Source organism: Mytilus edulis, chromosome 13 (assembly GCF_963676685.1).
Source record: "Mytilus edulis chromosome 13, xbMytEdul2.2, whole genome shotgun sequence".
Classification (NCBI taxonomy): Eukaryota; Metazoa; Mollusca; class Bivalvia; order Mytilida; family Mytilidae; genus Mytilus; species Mytilus edulis.
Window position 1 is genome coordinate 61,476,202 of NC_092356.1, and position 21,380 is coordinate 61,497,581.

The 21,380-nt window shown below is 30.4% G+C and overlaps 1 protein-coding gene across 4 annotated transcripts; it reads left to right on the top strand.

Moving 5' to 3' along the window:
- The first annotated feature begins 1,121 nt into the window (after positions 1–1,121).
- On the top strand, positions 1,122–20,111 carry LOC139500026 (phospholipid scramblase 2-like). 4 transcript variants are annotated; one of them, XM_071288719.1, is made up of 12 exons: positions 1,122–1,200; positions 2,618–2,654; positions 3,106–3,141; positions 4,931–5,137; positions 7,048–7,170; positions 7,920–7,997; positions 8,869–8,945; positions 10,382–10,512; positions 12,009–12,129; positions 13,292–13,394; positions 16,840–16,898; positions 17,603–20,111. In XM_071288719.1, the coding sequence occupies exons 2-12, from the start codon at positions 2,630–2,632 to the stop codon at positions 17,645–17,647; spliced, it is 1,005 nt and encodes a 334-aa protein (XP_071144820.1). In that variant the 5' UTR covers positions 1,122–1,200; positions 2,618–2,629; the 3' UTR covers positions 17,648–20,111. The 4 variants fall into 4 exon arrangements, with proteins under 4 accessions (XP_071144820.1, XP_071144823.1, XP_071144821.1 ...); XM_071288720.1 differs by lacking the exon at positions 1,122–1,200 and adding an exon at positions 1,368–1,476; XM_071288722.1 differs by lacking the exon at positions 3,106–3,141 and having other exon boundaries at positions 1,142–1,200.
- Positions 20,112–21,380: the final 1,269 nt, after the last annotated feature.

Below are 21,380 nucleotides of genomic sequence, written 5' to 3' on the forward strand. Positions count from 1 at the left end.
TATAACACAAAAAAATAACAGTACTAAAAGATGAAATATATGGGTCAAGTGAAATACCTATCTAATGAGTCACAAAAACAGGGAAGGTGTGTTCGAATAGCTATTTTTTTACTGAAAGTACTTGACGACAGTCTTACAAGTTGGATGATGAAAATGCATATCTTCGAAAAATTCTAATTTTTTGTGTGTGATAACTAGGGTTTATAGTCTTCAACCACTAAAAAAATCTAGTCTGCCCTTCCACGAAATATTTAATTAGGTTTTTTTTAAATGTTTATGATTTTTCGAAAATTCCACCTAACAACCGATCAGATAATAGTTTTAAGTTGAATCAATGCAGACAATATCATTAACTGATGCTCATTAGCTAGTTGATACATTTGTCTTTTAAATATAACAGACATATATAAGGATCGTATTGGTGCAATGTGGATAAATTTATCGTTTTCAAAGAGCAAAATTGGTAGCGTGATCGCTACAATGGCTTCCATTTTAACGATTGTGAAAATGAACTGGCGTAATGGGGAGATAATTTTGACGAAGTAGGATCCTGTAGTCTATTGATGTGGGAAGTCGGATCCCGCACAGGGCAGGTGCACTCGACTTAGTTTTCTAGCACAATAGTGTTAAAAGTGGCGTTGAACACCAAATCAATCAAGCAATTCAATACGCCTTTTTTCAGTAATGATGTCTCAACTGAAAGTTTACCTGGGAAAAGCGCCAATATTCGCAATGAACATTCTGCCGGCTAGACATTTACCAAACACCGTTACGTTTCTGTTTTTGTAAAAATCAGTTTGGCCTTTTGATGATAAATCATAATATATGAACTAACCCATATAAAATTCATGCATTTTTTTTGCAAAGTTTACTTTTTCCTTATGAGCGCACTTGAAAAAGACACGCTGGAAAATAATTTATGCAAATGGTAAGTTATGTCTAAAAAATTGATACTACCGAACGAGTCTATGGCCATTGGGTATAAACATTTTTAAGTTTATCAATTGTAATGTTTACCAGATATGATTATTATTATGTTGTGTGTGGTTTTGCTGCATTCGGCGCAAACGTAAATACTGGGCGTGGTGTAATCACGGTACCGTTTTATTCCTTTTAGACTATTCTTTTTGAAAACAGGAAGTTTACAAAACCCAACCGGAAGTTTACATAAAACAAAATAGGTGGGACTGATTTTATCAGGTAATTTCTGTGCCAATTACTATTTCAATCGAGCTCATGACATTTCCCTGATGTTTTTTCAATTGCATTGTTCATGCGTCTTTATATTAAAGTTTGCTGCTTGCGAATAACGCCCCCATTTAAAAAAAAACTTAATCCTTTCACAATGCTCGTGAATGTGACGCATCGGGTATTTCAAAATAAAAGCATTTAAATAACACGTGTATAAGTTGAGCCTGTCTTACAAGAACACGTCCTTTTTACACTCTGAGAAGCAAGTCTTTCGTTTAAGTACACGTATGTATAACGATAATCTACATATAAACTGATAAGCCATATATAAACAAAATTACATGTAAACAAAAACAAGATAAATTCTTTAGTTTCAAGTTTGTGTTCAGAGGATAAATTATCATTATTGGAATTAACAAAGATCTGACTAGCTTTCACAAATATCAAACAATTATCGAGAATGGATAACTTTTCAATTAACCACATGGCTTGTGATAGGAGATATAGGGATGAGCATATAGATGACCAAATAGGCTTTGACAGAAATTTACGTCATAGGGTTTTGCAACACAGCGTGGTAAAACACATGTAGATAATGTCATTTAGGAGATGGCTTTAGTGTATTTAGCACATTGGTTTGCCTGTCTCAAATTGAGCTAATCTACAAGGCATAGCTGAGAGTAGTTCAAATAATTATGACATCTTGCAAGGCTATTTTTTTGGGGGGAGGGAGGGGGGGGGGGATTGGCACCTTCTTACAACTGGTACAAAAAAGTTAAAATAGCCATGCAAGATGAAATAATTAATCGGACTTACCTTAGAGCTACCGATAAACAAACAATTTCATTTAGTTTTTATTGGTGGAAGAAGACTTCAAGTCTTCTGAGGGCCTATGGTGCCAACTTTAAAATCATTGAGCCTCTGTATGCCGCATTCGTTTCTGTGTATTACAATTTCATAACAACTTCTGATTCCTGACACCGGTTTTTACACATGATTAAGCATCTGAATCATTTAATTTGTAAATTAGGATTGAAAAACAATCACTGTCGTAAATATGTACCCTTTTATTTATGTACATTATTACAAGGATGTATAACTAACATAAGATAATTGGGAAACAAGTTTTGAAACTTATATTAATCACTTTGCAAATTATGCGAGTGCTGCCTTGTAATTGCATTTTTAAACCAAGTTAATTAGCTAAATATAGGCTAACAAAAAGTTTGATACAGTTGTCTTTATTCTAGTTAAAAATAAACACATATTTCCATCTTTCATTTTTGTCTTTGTGAAAAAAAAATTAAATCAGAAATTATCAATGATTCTAAAGGTGAAATATTCATCTTTTAATTTGCAACTTATAAGGAACAGTTTTACATCAAAGGTTCTTACTAATTTAATTTACTTTATCTTTTTGGTTTAGGAAAATATCAACATGTCAGATCAGAAGCCAACTACAGGTAAAACATATATTATCTCAATTTAGAGAAAATTTTAAATTCATTTGACTTTGTTTATGCCTATTAATATGATTTAACTCTAAAAGGTCAGAGTTGATGTCCATTAACAAATTTGTTTTTAAATGAGATAGCAACTCTTGCTTTCAACGATAAATTTCAAATGTGTTGTGAAGCCCCAAACAAAGAAATATATATGAGCGTCCTGTATCCAGGTAACAAGTTAGTCAGTCAAAATAAAGAATACTTGGAACAATTTCTTCTGAGTAAGATGTAAACAGTGATTGACATATGCATGATATGGTAATTATCAATTTTTATAAAACTAAAAATTACATGATTACAAAAAACAGTCAAATTTTTTGTCAAATATTGTAATTTATTTCTACTTTTAATAATAAACAATAAACTGGTGACAAATAATTATGTTTATTTTAATTGCTACTATTTATAGCTGACCCAAATCAAGTCAATATGCAGATGCAATATGGTAAGATCCAAAGGTGAACTGGGTGTCTTTGTAGTTCTGTTATATTTTAACTTATTAACCATATAAATAATCAGCCTTCTGGTTTAATCACTTTATTATTTTCTGTTCTTACTAATTAGTATTATCTGTTATTATGTTGGTTGTTTGACTTTGCTTTATTTGTTAGTATTTACAATGTAGTACTCACAGATTGTCTTTCATAGTTTAATCAGTTTGGTTTTTACTAACAATTTTATGCTTAATGTAAATTTAGTAATTATTGCATGCATTTATTATTGTGATTTACAGAACCCCAGTTAGGTAGTGAGTGTTAATTTATTTGATTTCCTAATTGGTTTTTACCTTTGTCAATTGTCATTGGTCACACCTTATGTAAGAGCTGAACTTATTTACATTTCTATTAACAATCATCTTGTTGATATCATTGATCAAGTAACTTACTGTAATTTTATAAAAGACAATACATTTATTTACTGTTGCAACAAGCACTTGCAAGCAGGTAAACAAAATTTTAGTCATGCAATCTTTCATGTCATAATTTTGCATCTGAAACCTGTGAAAGTCCTCTTCACATGTTATTTAATATTGTATTATAAAGAATAAAGTTTAAGCATCAAAGACCCTGCATGAAAATAATTTGTTTTATTTAGGGCCCTTTTATTTTGGGACTATACATGTACATGTATGTAATATTGAGAAACTGATCAAATATTTGTTACTAGAAAACATAGGGATGTAATATTTCACTCAATACAAAAAACTGAAAAGCATAAGACGACTAATTATATAAGGGTCTTCATGATTCAACTTCCTTAACATCTTTTGGTCATGCAAAGCTAAAACATATGTGATAATCAAACCATTAAACAATTGTAGTTTCATAAATGTGCTTCCCAGAATTAATTGTAAAAAGCAACTATGTACATGTACATTTGTAAGTGTCCCAAGTGATATCAATTTACTTATAAATCACACTTATGGTTAACATCAGGTTAAAGAAAATTCACTATCAGACTAGGATGAAAATGGCCAAGTTTGATTTGTCAGTCATTATCAGTCACACTTACATTTATATATAGCAAAGTATGTCATAGTGTACATTTTTGTAAGTGTTGGAATATATGTAACATGTAAACCATGTTTAGTGGGGGATATTAATATTTTAATCATGTATCACTTCTTGGTATAGCCTGCATTTCACATCAAGCTTAATAAGATCTACAAATAAAATACTAATCATATAAGTGAATGAGGGAAATGAACTAATGCAGGCTAGTACTTTAAACATGTTAACATTTTAACTTTTTACATTTTGTACATTGCATTTTATTGATAATCAATATTTTGATTATGAATTGGTTGATTGTATAGAATTTGTTATCTGGTGAAGTATATTAAATAACTCAACAGTTATTCAAAAGTACATTATATTGTCAATGTTGATGTGTCTAGCATGTCTGATAAGGGTAACCTGTTCATGTAAACCATGAAGAAATATGGGATACTTGTGTGACAAGTACTAGTTATATACATGTAGATCTGCTTAAACATTTTAATATCATTTACCGTATATCAGAAATGTCTACCCAATTACCTAAGCAGAACACAGAAACCACAGGAAAGGGATATTTTATTTAATTTACAGATATGTATGAGATAAAGTAATACTTGATAATGATATATGCATTGTACAAATTTTATTTTTTACAAAACAATTTCATTAAATTATTGCTTTAACGTACATGTAGATCAGACTTGTACATGTACATATGCTTTTTTTTTTTTACAGGACAGCCACAAGGATATGGAATGCAACAAGTACAACCCGGAGCCCCTCCACCTGGATATGCACAGCCAGGTTATGGAGCACCTCCACAGCAAGGATACGGAGCACCACCTCAGGGATATGGAGCACCACCACAGGGATACGGAGCACCTCAACAAGGGTATGGAGCTCCTCCACAAGGATATGCCCCAGGCTTTGGACCACCTCCAGGTAGGATTAAACAAGACTATAGATTGTATGTGTCAAAATGTTAAAGGAGACCAGCATTTCCAAAATTGTGTAATATAGTTAAAAGTTTGGAAATATAGATTGACAATTTATTCTTTCCGTAGATGTTAAAACATCATGCTGATCAATTGTCTAAGTAGACTTAAAATAATTGGATTTTCCATTTACATTCTACTTAACTACACAATTTATAGTCATCTCATAACAAAATGTCTTAAAGCTTGTAGGATTAGATTTTCTAAGATTAATGTTCATTTTAATGGATATTGTTTAAAAATTCTAGGCATTAATTCCACCATTTAAGGTTTTAAATTCTACCTGCCAGTGTATTTGCAGTGCAATAGACAACTTTAGAATTCGATGCATTTCCGTCAAAAACTCTGGTTTTAGTGAACATCATTTGTGCGTTTAGGGGCATCGTCACTTCCATTCCAATGTTGAGGGAGTGGTTGGAAAATTATAATACAATATTGCACGATTTATTCGGCAAACTAAATTCTCATAATTGACCATCAGCACTGCTGTCATTAGGGAATTGTGCTTAAGCACCTACGAAACAAAAATTATATCTAGTTTACCCTGCACAATGACGATCACTCAGACGCTTGATGAACGTTGATAATGCACTGATACAGGCGCCCCCCTCTATCTCTATCGGGTAAATGACGTCACAAATGCGCGCCTAATTAACGAGTTTTTTCCTGTGACAGATGAACTCGAAAGTGGTCTATTATTTCAAAATGTAAACATAATTTGATATTATTCTTTTATTTGCCTTATACAAGAACATTTAAGGATCAATGTGTTTGCTCCTCTTGTTTTTGATTTTTATACCCCACGCAACGAAGTTGCGGTGGGTATAATGTTTTTGACCCGTCCGTCCATCAGTCCGTGCGTCAGTCCTGTTTCTTGTCATCGCAACTCCTCTCAAACCACACAACAGAATTTCACGAAACCTTTTCAGATAATAAGGACATACTATGTAGTTGTGCATATTGACAGGAAATTATTATTCAGTATTTTTCTTATACAATTTTTTTTTCTTATACTTATTTAATTTCTCCAATGACAATGTGGGGACGTGGGGTATGTGAGCGTGCTCACTAAGGTTCTTTAATTTTGCCAGATATTAGGAATCCTCTGGTTTTATCCATGTAGTGCCATTTAAATATTTTGCCTGTTAACCCCTAGTAGGCTACTTTTATTTTTTTATAATTTTATAACAGATACTTATATAATTCTTGTTATTTTTTCATTGTTTTTAAAAATGTGCCAATGTTAAAACATCCTTAGGTGCCAATCTACCTAAGAATCAGACAATGATGAAAACATGGCAAACAAAACCCTGCTAAAGTTTTCATTGATTCAAGTTAAAAATGTATAAGGGTGAAAAAAATGGCATTTGTCTCCTTTTTTTACTATGGTATTTCAAAATATAATTTGTTTGAATTAACAATTAAAGGGAGCTAACTCTGTAATTTGATATCATTCTTACCAAACATTATCTTGATATTTCTAGAATAACCAGTCACACAGAAACAAAATACCTACCATTTGTAAATTAGGATCAGAATAACTTCAAAATAGGATGCATGGTTTTGGTCAGTGATTTTGCTTGATGGTTTTTTATTTTTATTTATTTTCTCCCCTAACTAATCATGATCAAACAATTTGAGTGTGTTATTGTTGTGACTGATAATCCTATTAACAGTGAGAGGTAAATCCATAAATCATTCAATGGGTATTCACAAATGTGGAGTTCATGTATTTTAAACATAAATATAAGAAAAGTATGGTGTATTATAGTTTCAACATGGTAGCTAATTATACAGGTTCTATGCAAAAGAGAGTGCTTGAATGCTTTTATAAATAAATGGTTTAATGTATTGTAGGTATGGCCCCTCAGCAGCAGTGGGCAGCCAGACCTGATGCCATTCCCGGATGTCCTCCAGGTTTAGAATATCTGACCACATTAGATCAGATGCTGGTCAAACAACAGGTTGAACTTATGGAATGTAAGTTAACTATTATAATACTGTCAATTGTTTTTTTGTGAAAATTATTGGTGATCAATCTTGTTAAAAAGAGAAGCATGAAAATAAAGAGATGTAGTATGATTGCCAATGATACAACTCTCCATGTGAGACCAATGTTGGCATTTTTTAGTGTTATAAAAAGGTATTTAATGTTATAAATTATTAATAACAATGATCATTTAAAATGAATATGGATATTACACTTAGGGAAATGAATAATTGGGGAAAAAAGTCTGTAAACTGCCATTTCACCAGAAGTGACACACATTAGTTTATTTATTCTGAACTAAACAGATTTTAAAACAACAGCAAAGTTCATTTTAACTGTAAATATGAACAATATTGTTAAGCCATGTTAATGCACATGTGTTTTTCCCCAATGACAAAAAACCTCTTCAAATGTTTAAATGGAATTGCAATATGTTTAAAACATTTTATGATACAATAGATGTAATATTTAAGACATCACAGTAAAACCTTCTATAAAGCTACCCACTCTTCCAGTCCAATATACAATTATGAATATGTACTGACTGGTAACAATAGATAAAAACAAGCAACATACCGTTTAGAATAATATCATCGATTATCATATATTTACATGTAGTAGTAAATACAGTAGTTTTCAATATTTGAAAAATAGCCTGCTGTTAATCGGTATAGCTCAACTTTTATGCACACCTTTAATCACACCCCTTTATCACATTTCTATTGTTTATTTATTACAGTAATCACAGGCTGGGAAACCTCCAACAAATACAAAGTATTGAATAGTATGGGACAACAGATTTACTTTGCAGCAGAAGGTTAGTACTACGATGGTCATAGAATGAATCAAAATCAATAGTATATATATTAAAGAGGGATTGAACATAAGTTTCTGTCTGTGTGTATTTTATTTTTTTTGCTCCAGGATATGCCTCTCTATTTACTATTTCAGTGCATTAGTTCAAGGATATATGGTGAAAATTCTTCTTCAATTCACCAAAAAATTATTGAATTGTCAGTAAATCAAGATTGTCTTTCCAATACCTTGATCTATTGTAATTATACGACCGCAAATTTTTTTTTGGGTTCATAATTCATATTTATAAAATGGTATCATGTCATGTCGACGTCATCAAAAGGCACATTTAGTTTCTGGACAATAACTTTACTTTTAAAAGTCAATGGATCCCTATGAAATTTCCGGAAGGTTCAATACCAAAAAAAGGAATGTTGGGAATGATTTTGGGGGTTACGGTACCAACTGTTTATGAATAAGGGGCCCAACATAAGAGTTTTGTAGTTTCCTGACAACCACCTGTGTGTAAGTGTATGGATCTTTCTGATATTGTACAACACGGTTTCTTATCTCACAGGGAAGGCTTTGATTGAGTTTTGGGGTAATTTCCGCAAAAGTTCAGGAAAAAGGGGGGAAAACAAGCATTTTCTAGTTTCCATCAATCAAGTTGTGTAATAGCGTGTTGATCTATTGGAATTTGTACTACAAGGTTCGAATTCCATACCACATTTTTACATTGATTATATAAGATGATACTATATAAAGGTTAGATAATTTTGATAAATTTTTCATGACAAAGTCTGATGTGTATGAGAGTGTTTTTGTCCAAATAAATGTTTTTCATTACACATAACAGATAAAAGGGAGATAATTTTGTTATATTTTTATTACAGAGTCTGATATGTGTATGAGACAGTGTTGTGGGCCACAGAGAGGTTTTACAATACACATTACAGATAATTTAGGACAGGTATTATGCTTTTAAATTATATTACAAACTCATAAAGCAATTTATTTAATTAATGTTTATGTAGTAATTTCATTCCAAAAAAATATCACAAATAAAGCACCAAGATGAAGAAAATCATTATAATGAAACATACCAGAAATATATCACCTTTATTAATATATTGGGATTTAAAACAAAATATTGTTTATATGTTTGCTTGCATCTGTTAGAAATATATATGCATGCTTTAAGGTAAGAATGATGCTGTATTTTTTAACAGGATTGTACCTCTTTGTTCTTAGTTCACCCTGCTTACTAATTGTATGGAATCCACTTGACTTTTGATGCTATACTGTGGATTTATTTATTTTTCGTGGATAAAGGAAAACTTTCATGTTCGCTGATATTTAATTTCGTGGTTTTACCAAAATCTCCTTACAAATCTATAGAAAATTTGTTATTCGTTAAACATTTAATTTCGTGGTTCATTTGTACCCATGAAATCTACGAAAAATTTGTATCCAATGAATAATAACGAATCCACAGTATCCATTTTTGCTTTTCATAAATGTGAACAAATGTCTCATCAGTCAAAATTAATTAACTTTTGCATTTTTCTCTATTTCTAAACAACAATCTGTTTATTTTTGGCCATTGCCAAAAAGAACATTTCAAACGCTTTCTGTTTGGTATTGATTGGACAGTTTTTAGTGTGCTTCATGGTCTAATGATCAACAAAGATATACAAAATTGTTGAAATAAAAATTTAGATACTAAAAAACTTTTTAATATGTTTCATCTTTTAAAACTGGAAGTGGACTCAAACAATGAAGGAACCAGGTTGATTCCGTACTATGTTACCTGTGCAGTGTTTACCATAGCTTATTTAAATCAAAAATTAATGAGTATTTGAGTGACAAACAAATGTTTCAGTCATCATAGCGGGTTATTTAACAGTGGGCACCACAAATTTTATGTTATTTCCAATAGGCAGAATTTTTTTTATATTATCATTCCTTATAATTTAATTATAAATTCCATTTTTAAGGAATGAATTCTGAAATAAACAAAAATGATGTCATGGTCATATGAAAAAAATTATGTCTATGAGCTGATAAACAAAATCTCTCAGCCAATCAAAAATTGTGTTACATCCAAAATTAAATTATTAAAATATAATATGAAATCAATTAAATCCATGAGATATTTAAAATAATTTACATGTAGCTTATCATGCTCATTATAATAGTAGCTTAAAATCTGTAATAGTTTTGTGAGGCATGCTACACAAATTGAATTAAAACTAGTCCATAATTCACTGCATTTCATCAGATTCATTCATTAATTACAGAACTTTTTAAGTCTTGGCAGAAAATTCATTTCTTTACGGGGAAATATATCAATTCTACTGCACTGCTTAAATTTGCATGAATGCTTATTATAGAAAGTATTTTTAGGAATTGATCCAGGTAAAACGAGAATTTAAATGTTGTGCCGGATGTTGCTGGTGTGCTAGCTCTGATTCTATTGCACATGAAATATCGATAGAGGCACCACCTGGACAAGTTGTGGGTTATGTCAGACAAGAGTAAGTTTAGATCGTAAATGGGTTGAAAGTAGATGAATTCAGATAAATTCTGATGCACAGTAAATTCACATGACACAGCCTAGAAATAGGACTGTACGGCTTACTTTATCTTATATTTTGAAAATAATACCAAATATAACAGCAACAGTCTGCTTTGGGATCTATTATCCTTTTGTTTGTGTATATTACTTACCCTATATTTAACAAGTATTTACTGTCCAACCAATTATTATACACCTGCTTATGGAATATGTGTTATATGTATGTAGATGATTGTGTTCAACACCACATTATATTTACAACTCCTACTAAACCAAAAAACAGGTTTCATTGATATTTAACAGAACATGCAGTTTCCATTTTTTTTATCTAAACGTTTCTTATGTACCTATTGTGAGACATGGACTTTTTCTATACATTTAAAAATTTAAAAGCAAAAATTGCTTAATCCATACAAATGGAAGAGAAGTTATTTCTTGTTTAATAGGACCAAAGATTGCATTCATGAACTCAAAATTATCATGGGGCTGGCTTTGTAGCTAATAATTTTTCAAACTTTAACACTACATGTACTTCCAAGATAATCAAGAAAATATAGTGCATTGAGCACCACATTGTACAGGTATATCCATGAACAATGTTAAAGATTTATCAAAGATGTTCTAACTTCTTGTTAAAGTAATAATTAAAATTGGAGTTGTCTACCTTTGGCCGTACCTTTATAGCTATATATAGTTGAACCAATGCTTAATACAATGCAATGTTTGGTTTTAGTTACCACTTCAAAATGAATGCAATCAGTGCTCACACACACTTTATTTTGATATGTTCAATGATCAATTTAGAATATATTCCAAACTTTGAGCGAGCTTTTATGTATAACCAATAATAAGAACATAAAAGCTTTTGTTAAGGATGTTCGCTACTCAGTTTAAAAATAACAAGCTTTTTAAAAGACTTTTATGAATTGATAGTATATAAGTAAAGAAACTAAAAAAGTCGGAAAAAATGGAGGGTCTGTGTGCTTGTTTTCGAAATATATGCCTTTGAAAATTTGGCGGAAAATAATTCTCTCTAGATTTTCCATACATTTAACATAAGTATCTTTTTTGTTTCAAAAACTATGAAAAAATAACAAGGATTTTATAAGATTTTGAAATATGGCTTTTTACACTTTTATGTAATAAAAATATGAAAAGAAAAGTAGGGGTTAGTGGGCAATTTTTTTAATGTCAATACATGGATAAAACCAGAGGATTCCGAAAATCTGGCAAAAAATCAAAAAATAGAGGAGCAAACATCCTTTACTCATTTTCACCCAATTTTACTTAAAACAATTTATGATATTTTATTTAAAAGGAAAGGTATCTATCTGTGTTTGTTTGTTTTGTTTTGTCTTGTTTGTTACTTTAATAACAGAAAAACCTTCAAATACTGAATTGGCTTAAGCTTGCAATTAAAATTGAGTTTTTGTTTTAACAATTTTCTTTTTACAGGCAGAGTTGTTGGGAACCAAACTACACAATCAGAGATGCTAACCATGAACCTATTCTTAGAATGAAAGGACCATGTTGTATCATACAGGGACCATGTTGTCCTCAGGACCAAGAGTTTATAGTAAGACCGTCTTCACACTTAGCCACAAGTCCTACGTCATTGGCTTGTCCAGTTGCTTTCAGGCTTGTCAAATTCACTTAAACCCAATATATAGAATCCAATTAAAATTTTCCAAAAACTCAATGACTTAAATGTTTATCATGAAGGCTGGTAAGTATGGCCCATCAACCCATTCTCAGAATGAAAGGACCTGTCTGTATTATACTAGGGCCATGTTTTCTCAGGACCAAGTGTTTATAGTAAAATATAAGAATGCCTATAAATCTAGTGTCAGAAATTTTGTAAATATTGTCAATCATTCATCCTTGGATTAGATAGGCCAAGTGGTATAATTTACAGGGACTATAATCTTTTGTTAACCAAGAGTTTCTATCTTTATAGTTTTAGTACAGTCCAAAATTTAGGAACTATGTTCAAAGATCATGCTGTTTCTGTAACTACACAGTTCTGCAGATAAGGGGTGATTGTAGTAAGGGTCAATTAATTTGTTTTGACCTATGAAGATGAAAGATCCCAAGAAAATTACTTGCAACATGTTAAAATTAAGAATAAATTATGCAAAATATCAATCCTCCAATGGATGAATTTTTGTGGAAGGAGATGGAAATTCTAAAAATTAAATTATTTGCTTACTTAACAGTCATTCCTTTAATTTAATAATCTAATTCCTAATTCCATATTAAACCTGAGTAAATCATGAAAAATATTAATGACGTCACAGTCACATGACAAAATTATGTCTGAGCTGATAAACCAAATAACGTCAGCCAATCAGAAAACACGTAACATCCATAGTTAAATTATTTAAGGAATGACTAATATTTTTTCTGTCTATGAAGAAATAACATAAAAAATGTGGTGCACACTAAATAACGCTTAGCGGGTTATTTAACAGTGTGCACCACATTTTTTATGTTATTTGGAATAGACTGACAAAGTATAACAGTTGTTTCTTATAATTTAATTCTAAATATCATTTAAAACAGGCATACATCATAAAAAAAACGTTGATGACGTCAATGACAAAATTGAGTCTATGATATGATAAACAAAACGACGTCAGCCGATCAGAAGACGTGTTACATCTAAAATTAAATTATTTTGTTTTAATGTCAAGAGAATTTGTACAAAATCCCAGTCAATTAAAGTTTGTATTTTGTAGATCTCATCAGAAGATGGTGCCAATGAGGTAGGGAAGATCAGTAAACAATGGACTGGACTAATGAGAGAGGCCTTTACAGACGCTGACAACTTTGGAGTATCTTGTAAGTTTTAAAACTTCTATAAAAAGTTTGTAGTGCTATGCTATAAATGATACACTTGTTCTGTAAATTAGTAGTTTCACAAAAGGGTAACCATTCAGGATTTTGAAATAGCTCCATTTAAGAACAAAAGTGTGGCCTTTTTAGCAGTCAGGGGCATTACTTAAACAAGTAACAATCAAAATTACCTATTTAAGTAATGTTGAAAACGAGGCTATTTTAAATATTACTTATATAAGTAACTTTTCTGAATATTATTTTTATAGGTGTCCAATAATACAGATTTTACTAGATTAACAATTTTTCACAGTCATCTGGTTATTTTTCCCCTGACATATTAAATCTAATCCTTCTGAAACACTAATTAACTTTCTGACGCACTTATGTTTCATACCGACGCTTCTTGGTCAAAGATTGGTATCTTGGGACAATTAAATTCTCATTTACCTCCAAAATCTTGAAGGTAGACTGATATAAATATATAGATACTTGTGAATTGATTAAGACTTGAAGTTATTTATAATTTGTAACCCAAACAAAGTACACATGTTCCTTAAATAAGTTTTAATACTAATTTTATTAAAAATGTATCAAATAACTTATTTGAGTAATATTTTTGTCATAATTTTTAAAGTAACCCTTCATCTCTATAATCCTCTCAAATATAATACATTCTTAACTTTATGATATGAAATTATGTAAAAACTCATTAAAACTACATTTAGTCTATGTTTTATTGAAATTTAAAATAACTCTATTAAGTAATTTTTTTTATTTTCAAAAACAAAAATTACTTATATAAGTAACTTTTAAACATTACTTGTTTAAGTAATGCCCCTGACTGTTTAGCTCACCTGGCCCAAAGGGCCAAGTGAGCTTTTCTCATCACTTGGCGTCCGACGTCCATCGTCCGTCGTCCGGCGTTAACTTTTACAAAAATCATCTCCTCTGAAACTTCTGGGCCAAATCAAACCAAACTTCGCCACAATCATCTTGGGGTATGTAGTTTGAAAAATGTGACCAAGATGGCCGCCATGGCTAAAAATAGAACATAGGGGTAAAATGCAATTTTTGGCTTATAACTCAAAAACCAAAGCATTTAGAGCAAATCTGACACGAGTAAAATTGTTTATCAGGTCAAGATCTACCTGCCCTGAAATTTTCAGATGAATCGGACAACCTGTTGTTGGGTTGCTGCCCCTGAATTAGTAATTTTAAGGAAACTTTGCTGTTTTTGGTTATCTTGAATATTATTATAGATAGAGATAAACTGTAAACAGCAATAATGTTCAGCAAAGTAAGATTTACAAAAAAGTCAACATGACTGAAATGGTTAGTTGACCCCTTTGGGAGTTATTGCCCTTTATAGTCAATTTTTAACCATTTCTCGTAAATCTTAGTAATCTTTTAGAAAAATCTTCTCCTCTGAAACTGCTGGGCTAAATTAATCCAAACTTGGCCACATGGGGTATGTAGTTTGAAAAATGTGTCCAGTGACCCAGCCATCCAACCAAGATGGCCACCATGGCTAAAAATAGAACATAGGGGTAAAATGCAGTTTTTGGCTAAAAACATAAAAACCAAAGCATTTAGATCAAATCTGACACGAGTAAAATTGTTTATCAGGTCAAGATTTATCTGCTCTGAAATTTTCAGATGAATCGGACAACCCGTTGTTGGGTTGATGACTCTGAATTGTTAGTTTTAAGGAAATTTTGCTGTTTTTGGTTATTATTTTGAATATTATTATAGATAGAGATAAACTGTAAACAGCAATAATGTTCAGCAAAGTAAGATTTACAAATAAGTCAACATGACTGAAATGGTCAATTGACCCCCTAAGGAGTTATTGTCCTTTATAGTTAATTTTTAACAATTTTTGTAAATTTTTACTAACAATTTCCACTGAATCTACTCATTTTTGTACTGGGCCAAGTTCATTATAGATAGAGACAATTTTAAGCAGCAAGAATGTTCAGTAAAGTAAGATGTACAAACACATCACCATTACCATCACCAAAACACAATTTTGTCATGAATCCATCCTCTTCCTTTGTTTAATATCCAAATACCAAGGTGAGTGACACAGGCTCTTTAGAGCCTCTAGTTTAAGTTTATAATAATTGAAAAATAAAGTCCAAATTTTTACAAAAGTGAACTTTTACTCATTGTTGAAGGTCATACAGTTGCCTACTCATTGCTCACATTGGAAATCATATCACATCTTTTTATTTTTATATTGGCCTGTTCTAGTTCTTTTGATAATCTCTGGAAGAGTTAAACATATACAGCTTAGGATGTTTTTGGGCTCTTCAAAGATTGGAAGAGTTAAACATATACAGCTTAGGATGTTTTTGGGCTCTTCAAAAGATTGGAAGATTTAAACATATACTGCTTAGGACGTTTTTGGGCTCTTCAAAGATTGTTTTTTTTGCCTGTCTAGTTTTTAAGCAAACAATGTTTAAGACACATGTATCATGCACATAGAAAGCAATGTTTTATGTTATTTGTAGTACATGATATTTGTCCGATATCCTAAAAGATATTGTAGAAAAATCTCCAACCAAAAATCAAATCTTTGTTATAGATAAATATTTCGCTGTGGTTGAAACTGGTTTACATATATGCATCAGACATAAGGGGAAAACATTTTTTAATACATGTATATAAAAAAAGACGATGTTGATAGGATTGTCAATGAGACAACTCTTCACAGGTAACCAAATAACACAGAAACCAACAGCTATAGGTCAGCCTTTAACAATTAAAAGTAGCAAAACTCATGCGGCATAGTATGCTTTAAAATGCCTCTTAATGTCAAATGTAAAACAATTCAAACAAGAAAACTAACTGCCAAATTTATGTACAAAATAATGAATGAAAAACAAATATGATACACACAAACAAACAACAAGCAATTATTTAACTGTAAATGGAAAGGAAAATTTAAACCAAAGGTAATATATTTGTAATTCATCAATATAGTAAGTAATTCAACTTCACGCTTAAACCAAAAAAACATTTTAAATAATCAACTTTTATCGCTATTTTGTGCATTTTTCCTTTGATCTTTTTTTGTGATAATTTTCATATCATGCTACTCACTTGAGATGAAAAATTATCGCTAGAAACTAAGGAGCCACTTGGCATTGCTAACGAAATTGACATGAAATTGACAACATCGTCATAGGTAAAATAGGGATAAACAGATTATCATTGGTCATCTCAACTCGATTGCTAGTCTCGCTTTCGCCGTAACCGGCTCAAGGGAGAATATCAATCTCGTTGAGATAAAAAACGATAATCTATAAATATTACTGTCAATTTGAGCTTGTTATACTGTAAATATTTACACATACTGTGGATAACAGTTGTGGAAAGTTTATTGTTCACACATTTAATAATTTGTAAAATCTCATATAGTAATGTATATGTAATTTATTTACAGTTCCTAAAGATCTGGATGTTAAAGTCAAAGCTACACTTTTAGGAGCAGTTTTCCTAATTGTAAGTTACCTTAGAAATATAGTGGCCTGTTGAACAAAATTGAAGTACACTATCTCTGGGATATTTTATATCATGGTTTTAAATAATTAGTTTTATGTTTACTTTAATTTCTATTATAATCAACTAATATTACATCAATTATTTTTAATACAAAAAGGGGTAAATCATATGAATATCATAAAAAAAATATATATAAGAAAAGTATTATCGCCATTTTAATTGTGTAGTCCTTTAAGAACTTCTTATAATAAGATTCATTAGGATTGTCAATTCATCCAGTTTTCAGTTTAAATCTTTATCTTTTATGTATTACTCAAATTTAGTAATGCTCTAAAGGTATCTATCTCGTCTGTCATTATTTTCTGTACTTTTCATTTTTAAATTCAAATCAAAAACAGGAAATAATTGGATATTATTGTTTGAAATCTTGTGTAACTGATGTCTTATCAATCAGACTGTTCCATTTAAATGAATGGAGAAGGGTATGAAGGTACTTGAATTTCCCACAACCATACATGAAACGGACATAATACACCAATAAAACACCACTAAATGCTAAACATAGAATATCCTACCTCCCCTTCCCCATTCAATTTAATTGAATAGTCCTAAGCATAACTATAGTAAAAATATAAGATTTAGACCTTGTAAAATTAATATAAATTCCAGGATTAATTGTAATGTTGTTTTTTTTTCTTTTTCAGGATTTCATGTTCTTTGAACAAAAACAGAACAATAACAATCGATAAGAACTTTACAGTAAAGAAGTAACCAGAACCATGAAGAACATTCCCTGTGCTGTAGTTCTGACCACTCATTTCATATTTAAGATGGAACCTGTAACAAAAAACATTAAATTATTTGCTATGTAGTTGAGTTAATTTGTTTCTAAAATCATGAAAATCTCTTGGAAATACGTTACATAATTTAAATGTGATTTTAGAGTGAAGTGTATATTGCATTTAATTTAATTTTTATAAGCATTATTTAATTGATTTGAACTAATTAGGAACAAGACAGAAAAGTTTTAATATTAATAAAAAAAAAATTGGAAACACTCATTCTGATAAGAAATTAATCTTAGAACTTTCACAAAACTTTAAGACATTAAAATTCTAATTTTGGAATTGAGTAACAATACTGAAATTTAGAAAAATGTTTGATGTTTTAAAATCAGTACTTACATAATCCTTTAATTTCTGGCTTGTTCCTGTATAAGCAGTAACATTTTCAAAGTGTAGTCAATTTTAAATGTATTCTGGAATAGCTTAGGAACAAAAACCATTATATCTGCAACTACGCAAATTTTGCATGTCTGCAACTCCTTGAATTACAAATGTGATTTCATTGTTTTATTAGTATGTAACTTTTAATGTTTGTAAATGTTATTGTTATTTAAACTTGTTATAATTTAATTCCATTTTACAATTTCAAAAATAAAATATATACAATCAGCATTAGTTAGTCAAGAGAGATGTGATATAGGATTGTATAAGAAAGATATTAGAAAAATGTTATAAAAGATTATATAAGGAAGATGTTATCATGATTATGTTAGAAAGATGTTATCATGATTATATATGAAAGATTTTATCACGATTATATAAGAAAGATGGTATCACGATTGTATAAGAAAGATGGTATCACGATTATGTTAGAAAGATGTTATCACGATTATATATAAAGATGTTATCTCTATTATATAAGAAAGATGTCATACAATATTGAATTAGGCCTTATCTTTTTATGAAGATTGTATTATCTAACCATAGTGCCTTATGATGATTTAAATCAAAAATCATTTATTTTTAAATTGTCATAAAAGTTATTTTCCAGTGAATTATTATCTGTATGGTTTTATTGTAGGTGGTGATTTTTGTAGATCTCTTAATCATTTTAGCATTGGATTCTTTAGATTTTTTTCTTGATTAAATGTAGCCATGCTATAGTATTGTATGAATTGGGCATATAATTTGGAAAACTTGGAAAGGGTTGTTTATTGATTTTAGATTGGTTGTTAAACATATTATTCTTGGTCTACATCTCCTTGCTTTGTGTTCCCACACAAAGCACATTTTATTAGTATCGCATTAGGTATTATAATTCAAAGTTTTAACAGATTTTGAACGAAATTCTTTGAAATGGTACACCATAAATATTTTTTGTTACGGCATCATGCATTAAACTTTATTAGAAATGTATTTTTCAATTGTCATATTGATAAAAAAAAAATGTATTTTACTTATGAAATGTATTAATCAAAACTTTTTGCTGTTAGTAGTGTACTATGATTTATACACAACAAAATATAGCATGATAATCAGAAATGAATTTTATTTAATCAAATTGAGATCGTGACAATTTGAAGTGATGCATATTTGAGTGACAGTATTGTTTATTCATTACACAAAGAATATAGCATTATAACTGTGCAAAATCAAAACTGAAAGCTTTAATCAAATTGTGATTTGGTAAATTTGAACTGATGCCATTTTGAAAAAAAGATGTAATACATTAGTTAAAGGTATTATCAATTTTGTCCAGATTTTATTATCAATCAAGTAAGATAATCCATTATTATTATAAATGATTCATTCTGTCACTTCAAAGAGTTAACACCCCTTCATGCAAGCATTTATTTTAAAATTTCATCATTTTACTTTTTGGACCTTTAAACTACCACAATCAGAATTTAACATTGTAATTGTTTTGTGCCATAGTAGTAGTCCACAAAAGTCAAATAATAAAGACAACTCAATTTATTAACATTTAAAAAAATGTGAATTCCAGTTTTTAGATTCTTTTTTAAATAATAAAAACGACTTTGCAATTTTAATAGGAGGTCATATTTGCCCTGTTGTTCAGATCAGAAGTACCTGTTTTTGTAGTATCTAACTTCTGGGAACCAGTAGTCTTTAATATGCAATTAAAGGAATGTTGATTTTTTTCAGCCAAAATATTGCCACTTTATTTAAACTTAAAACAAGTAGCTAATAATGCTTAAAAGTACATAATTAAACATACAAAGCAATGGGGCTATAAATAAGTGGTTTGACACCTTAAAAGAAAATAGGTCACTGTAATAACATTGAAACCAAGTGTTGAGAAACCCCTCTATAAAGAAGGACAATTGTTGTAAAAGTAAGAATCCAAACCATAGTGGATAATGTGTTTTATGTGCCATTTCAAGTATGTGTTCAATGGAAAGAAAAATGAAATGTAAGCAAAGATTTGTTTTCAAAATAAAATGATGAAAAGTATTTTTTGAAGCAATAGGAAGCAATAGGATGGGCATTAATGGTAAATGGTTGTATGTTCTCTTTTTTATAATTTAAATTGCTCTACAACCAAGCTGGCAGTTCAATTTTTGTTCAAAAATGTTTAAAACCAGTTGAAAACAGTATAGTGTTATATAATATAGATTTGTTTTATGTGATTATTATGATATTGTAATGTAATATTTTACATGTTCATGACAATTTAAGATAGAAATCCGTTTATGATTACTTTATTAATTCATCATATTAATATTATGTTATGTTAATATCTTTTTTATCTATTTTAAGACTTCGGCTGATCTTAAAAAAATTACAATCAGAAATCCATGTATGATAATCAAACTATTTATTTTACCAAATAGGATGCAAATGTTATTTTTTTTTTGAAGAACTTCCTCTTATGTTATAGAAATGTACAATTGTGGAAATCTATATCTTTTGACATTGGAACTTAAAAATGACTGTTCCTGATTCCAAATAGCAGAGATTTAGTAGAATTCATGATATGATATGCTTCATAATCAAATAATTGTTTAAGTATATATGTATACCCCTGTAAATCTATAATTTGTAATGTTTGTGGTTTAACAAAAATACAATTATTCAATATTTGATATCTTTGAATTTGTATTGAAATGTTTTTTTCCATATTTATAAAGTGAATAAAACTGTAAAACTAATTATTTTTTTTGGAATACTTACTTGTATGTTTTTCAATTATGTAATGCGGGGTTCACACATTGCCAATTATTGCTCCCGTTTGAGATCAGACAGCGATACGACACGAAAAGTGAAAAAGTCGGATTAGTATCCTCAATTATCTGGAATGTCCTATTATTGTCTGAACGCAGTCGTCTTAGCTCGTAACAGATTCCTACTGGTCGGGAAGGGTCTGAATAGTTCGGCAAAGCACCCCGACAGTTAGGTGCGTCCCGTAACATTCGGGGAAACTCAGCCGATTTTTTCTGGTCGGATTACAATCGTGCCTATGTCGTGACAGATTCTGCTGTATCGGATCGAATTCCTAACAATGTTCTGTGTATTCGGGACGGTGTCCTGTGGAACGGTAATGAACTGGAGAAGTCCCGACAATAACAGAATACAATACGACTGAGACCAGACAAAGCCGTTTGCAATGCGATAGAGCGGACCGTGATAGGATTACGTTCCGACAGTACCTGATCATCCCGATTATGCCGACAGT

Coding starts and splice junctions, on each gene's coding strand:
- LOC139500026 (XM_071288719.1), top strand. CDS start 2,630: ATGTCAGATCAGAAGCCAACTACAG. Junction 3,142..4,930: donor CAATATGCAGATGCAATATG/GTAAGATCCAAA, acceptor TTTTTTTTACAG/GACAGCCACAAGGATATGGA. Junction 7,171..7,919: donor ACAGGTTGAACTTATGGAAT/GTAAGTTAACTA, acceptor TATTTATTACAG/TAATCACAGGCTGGGAAACC.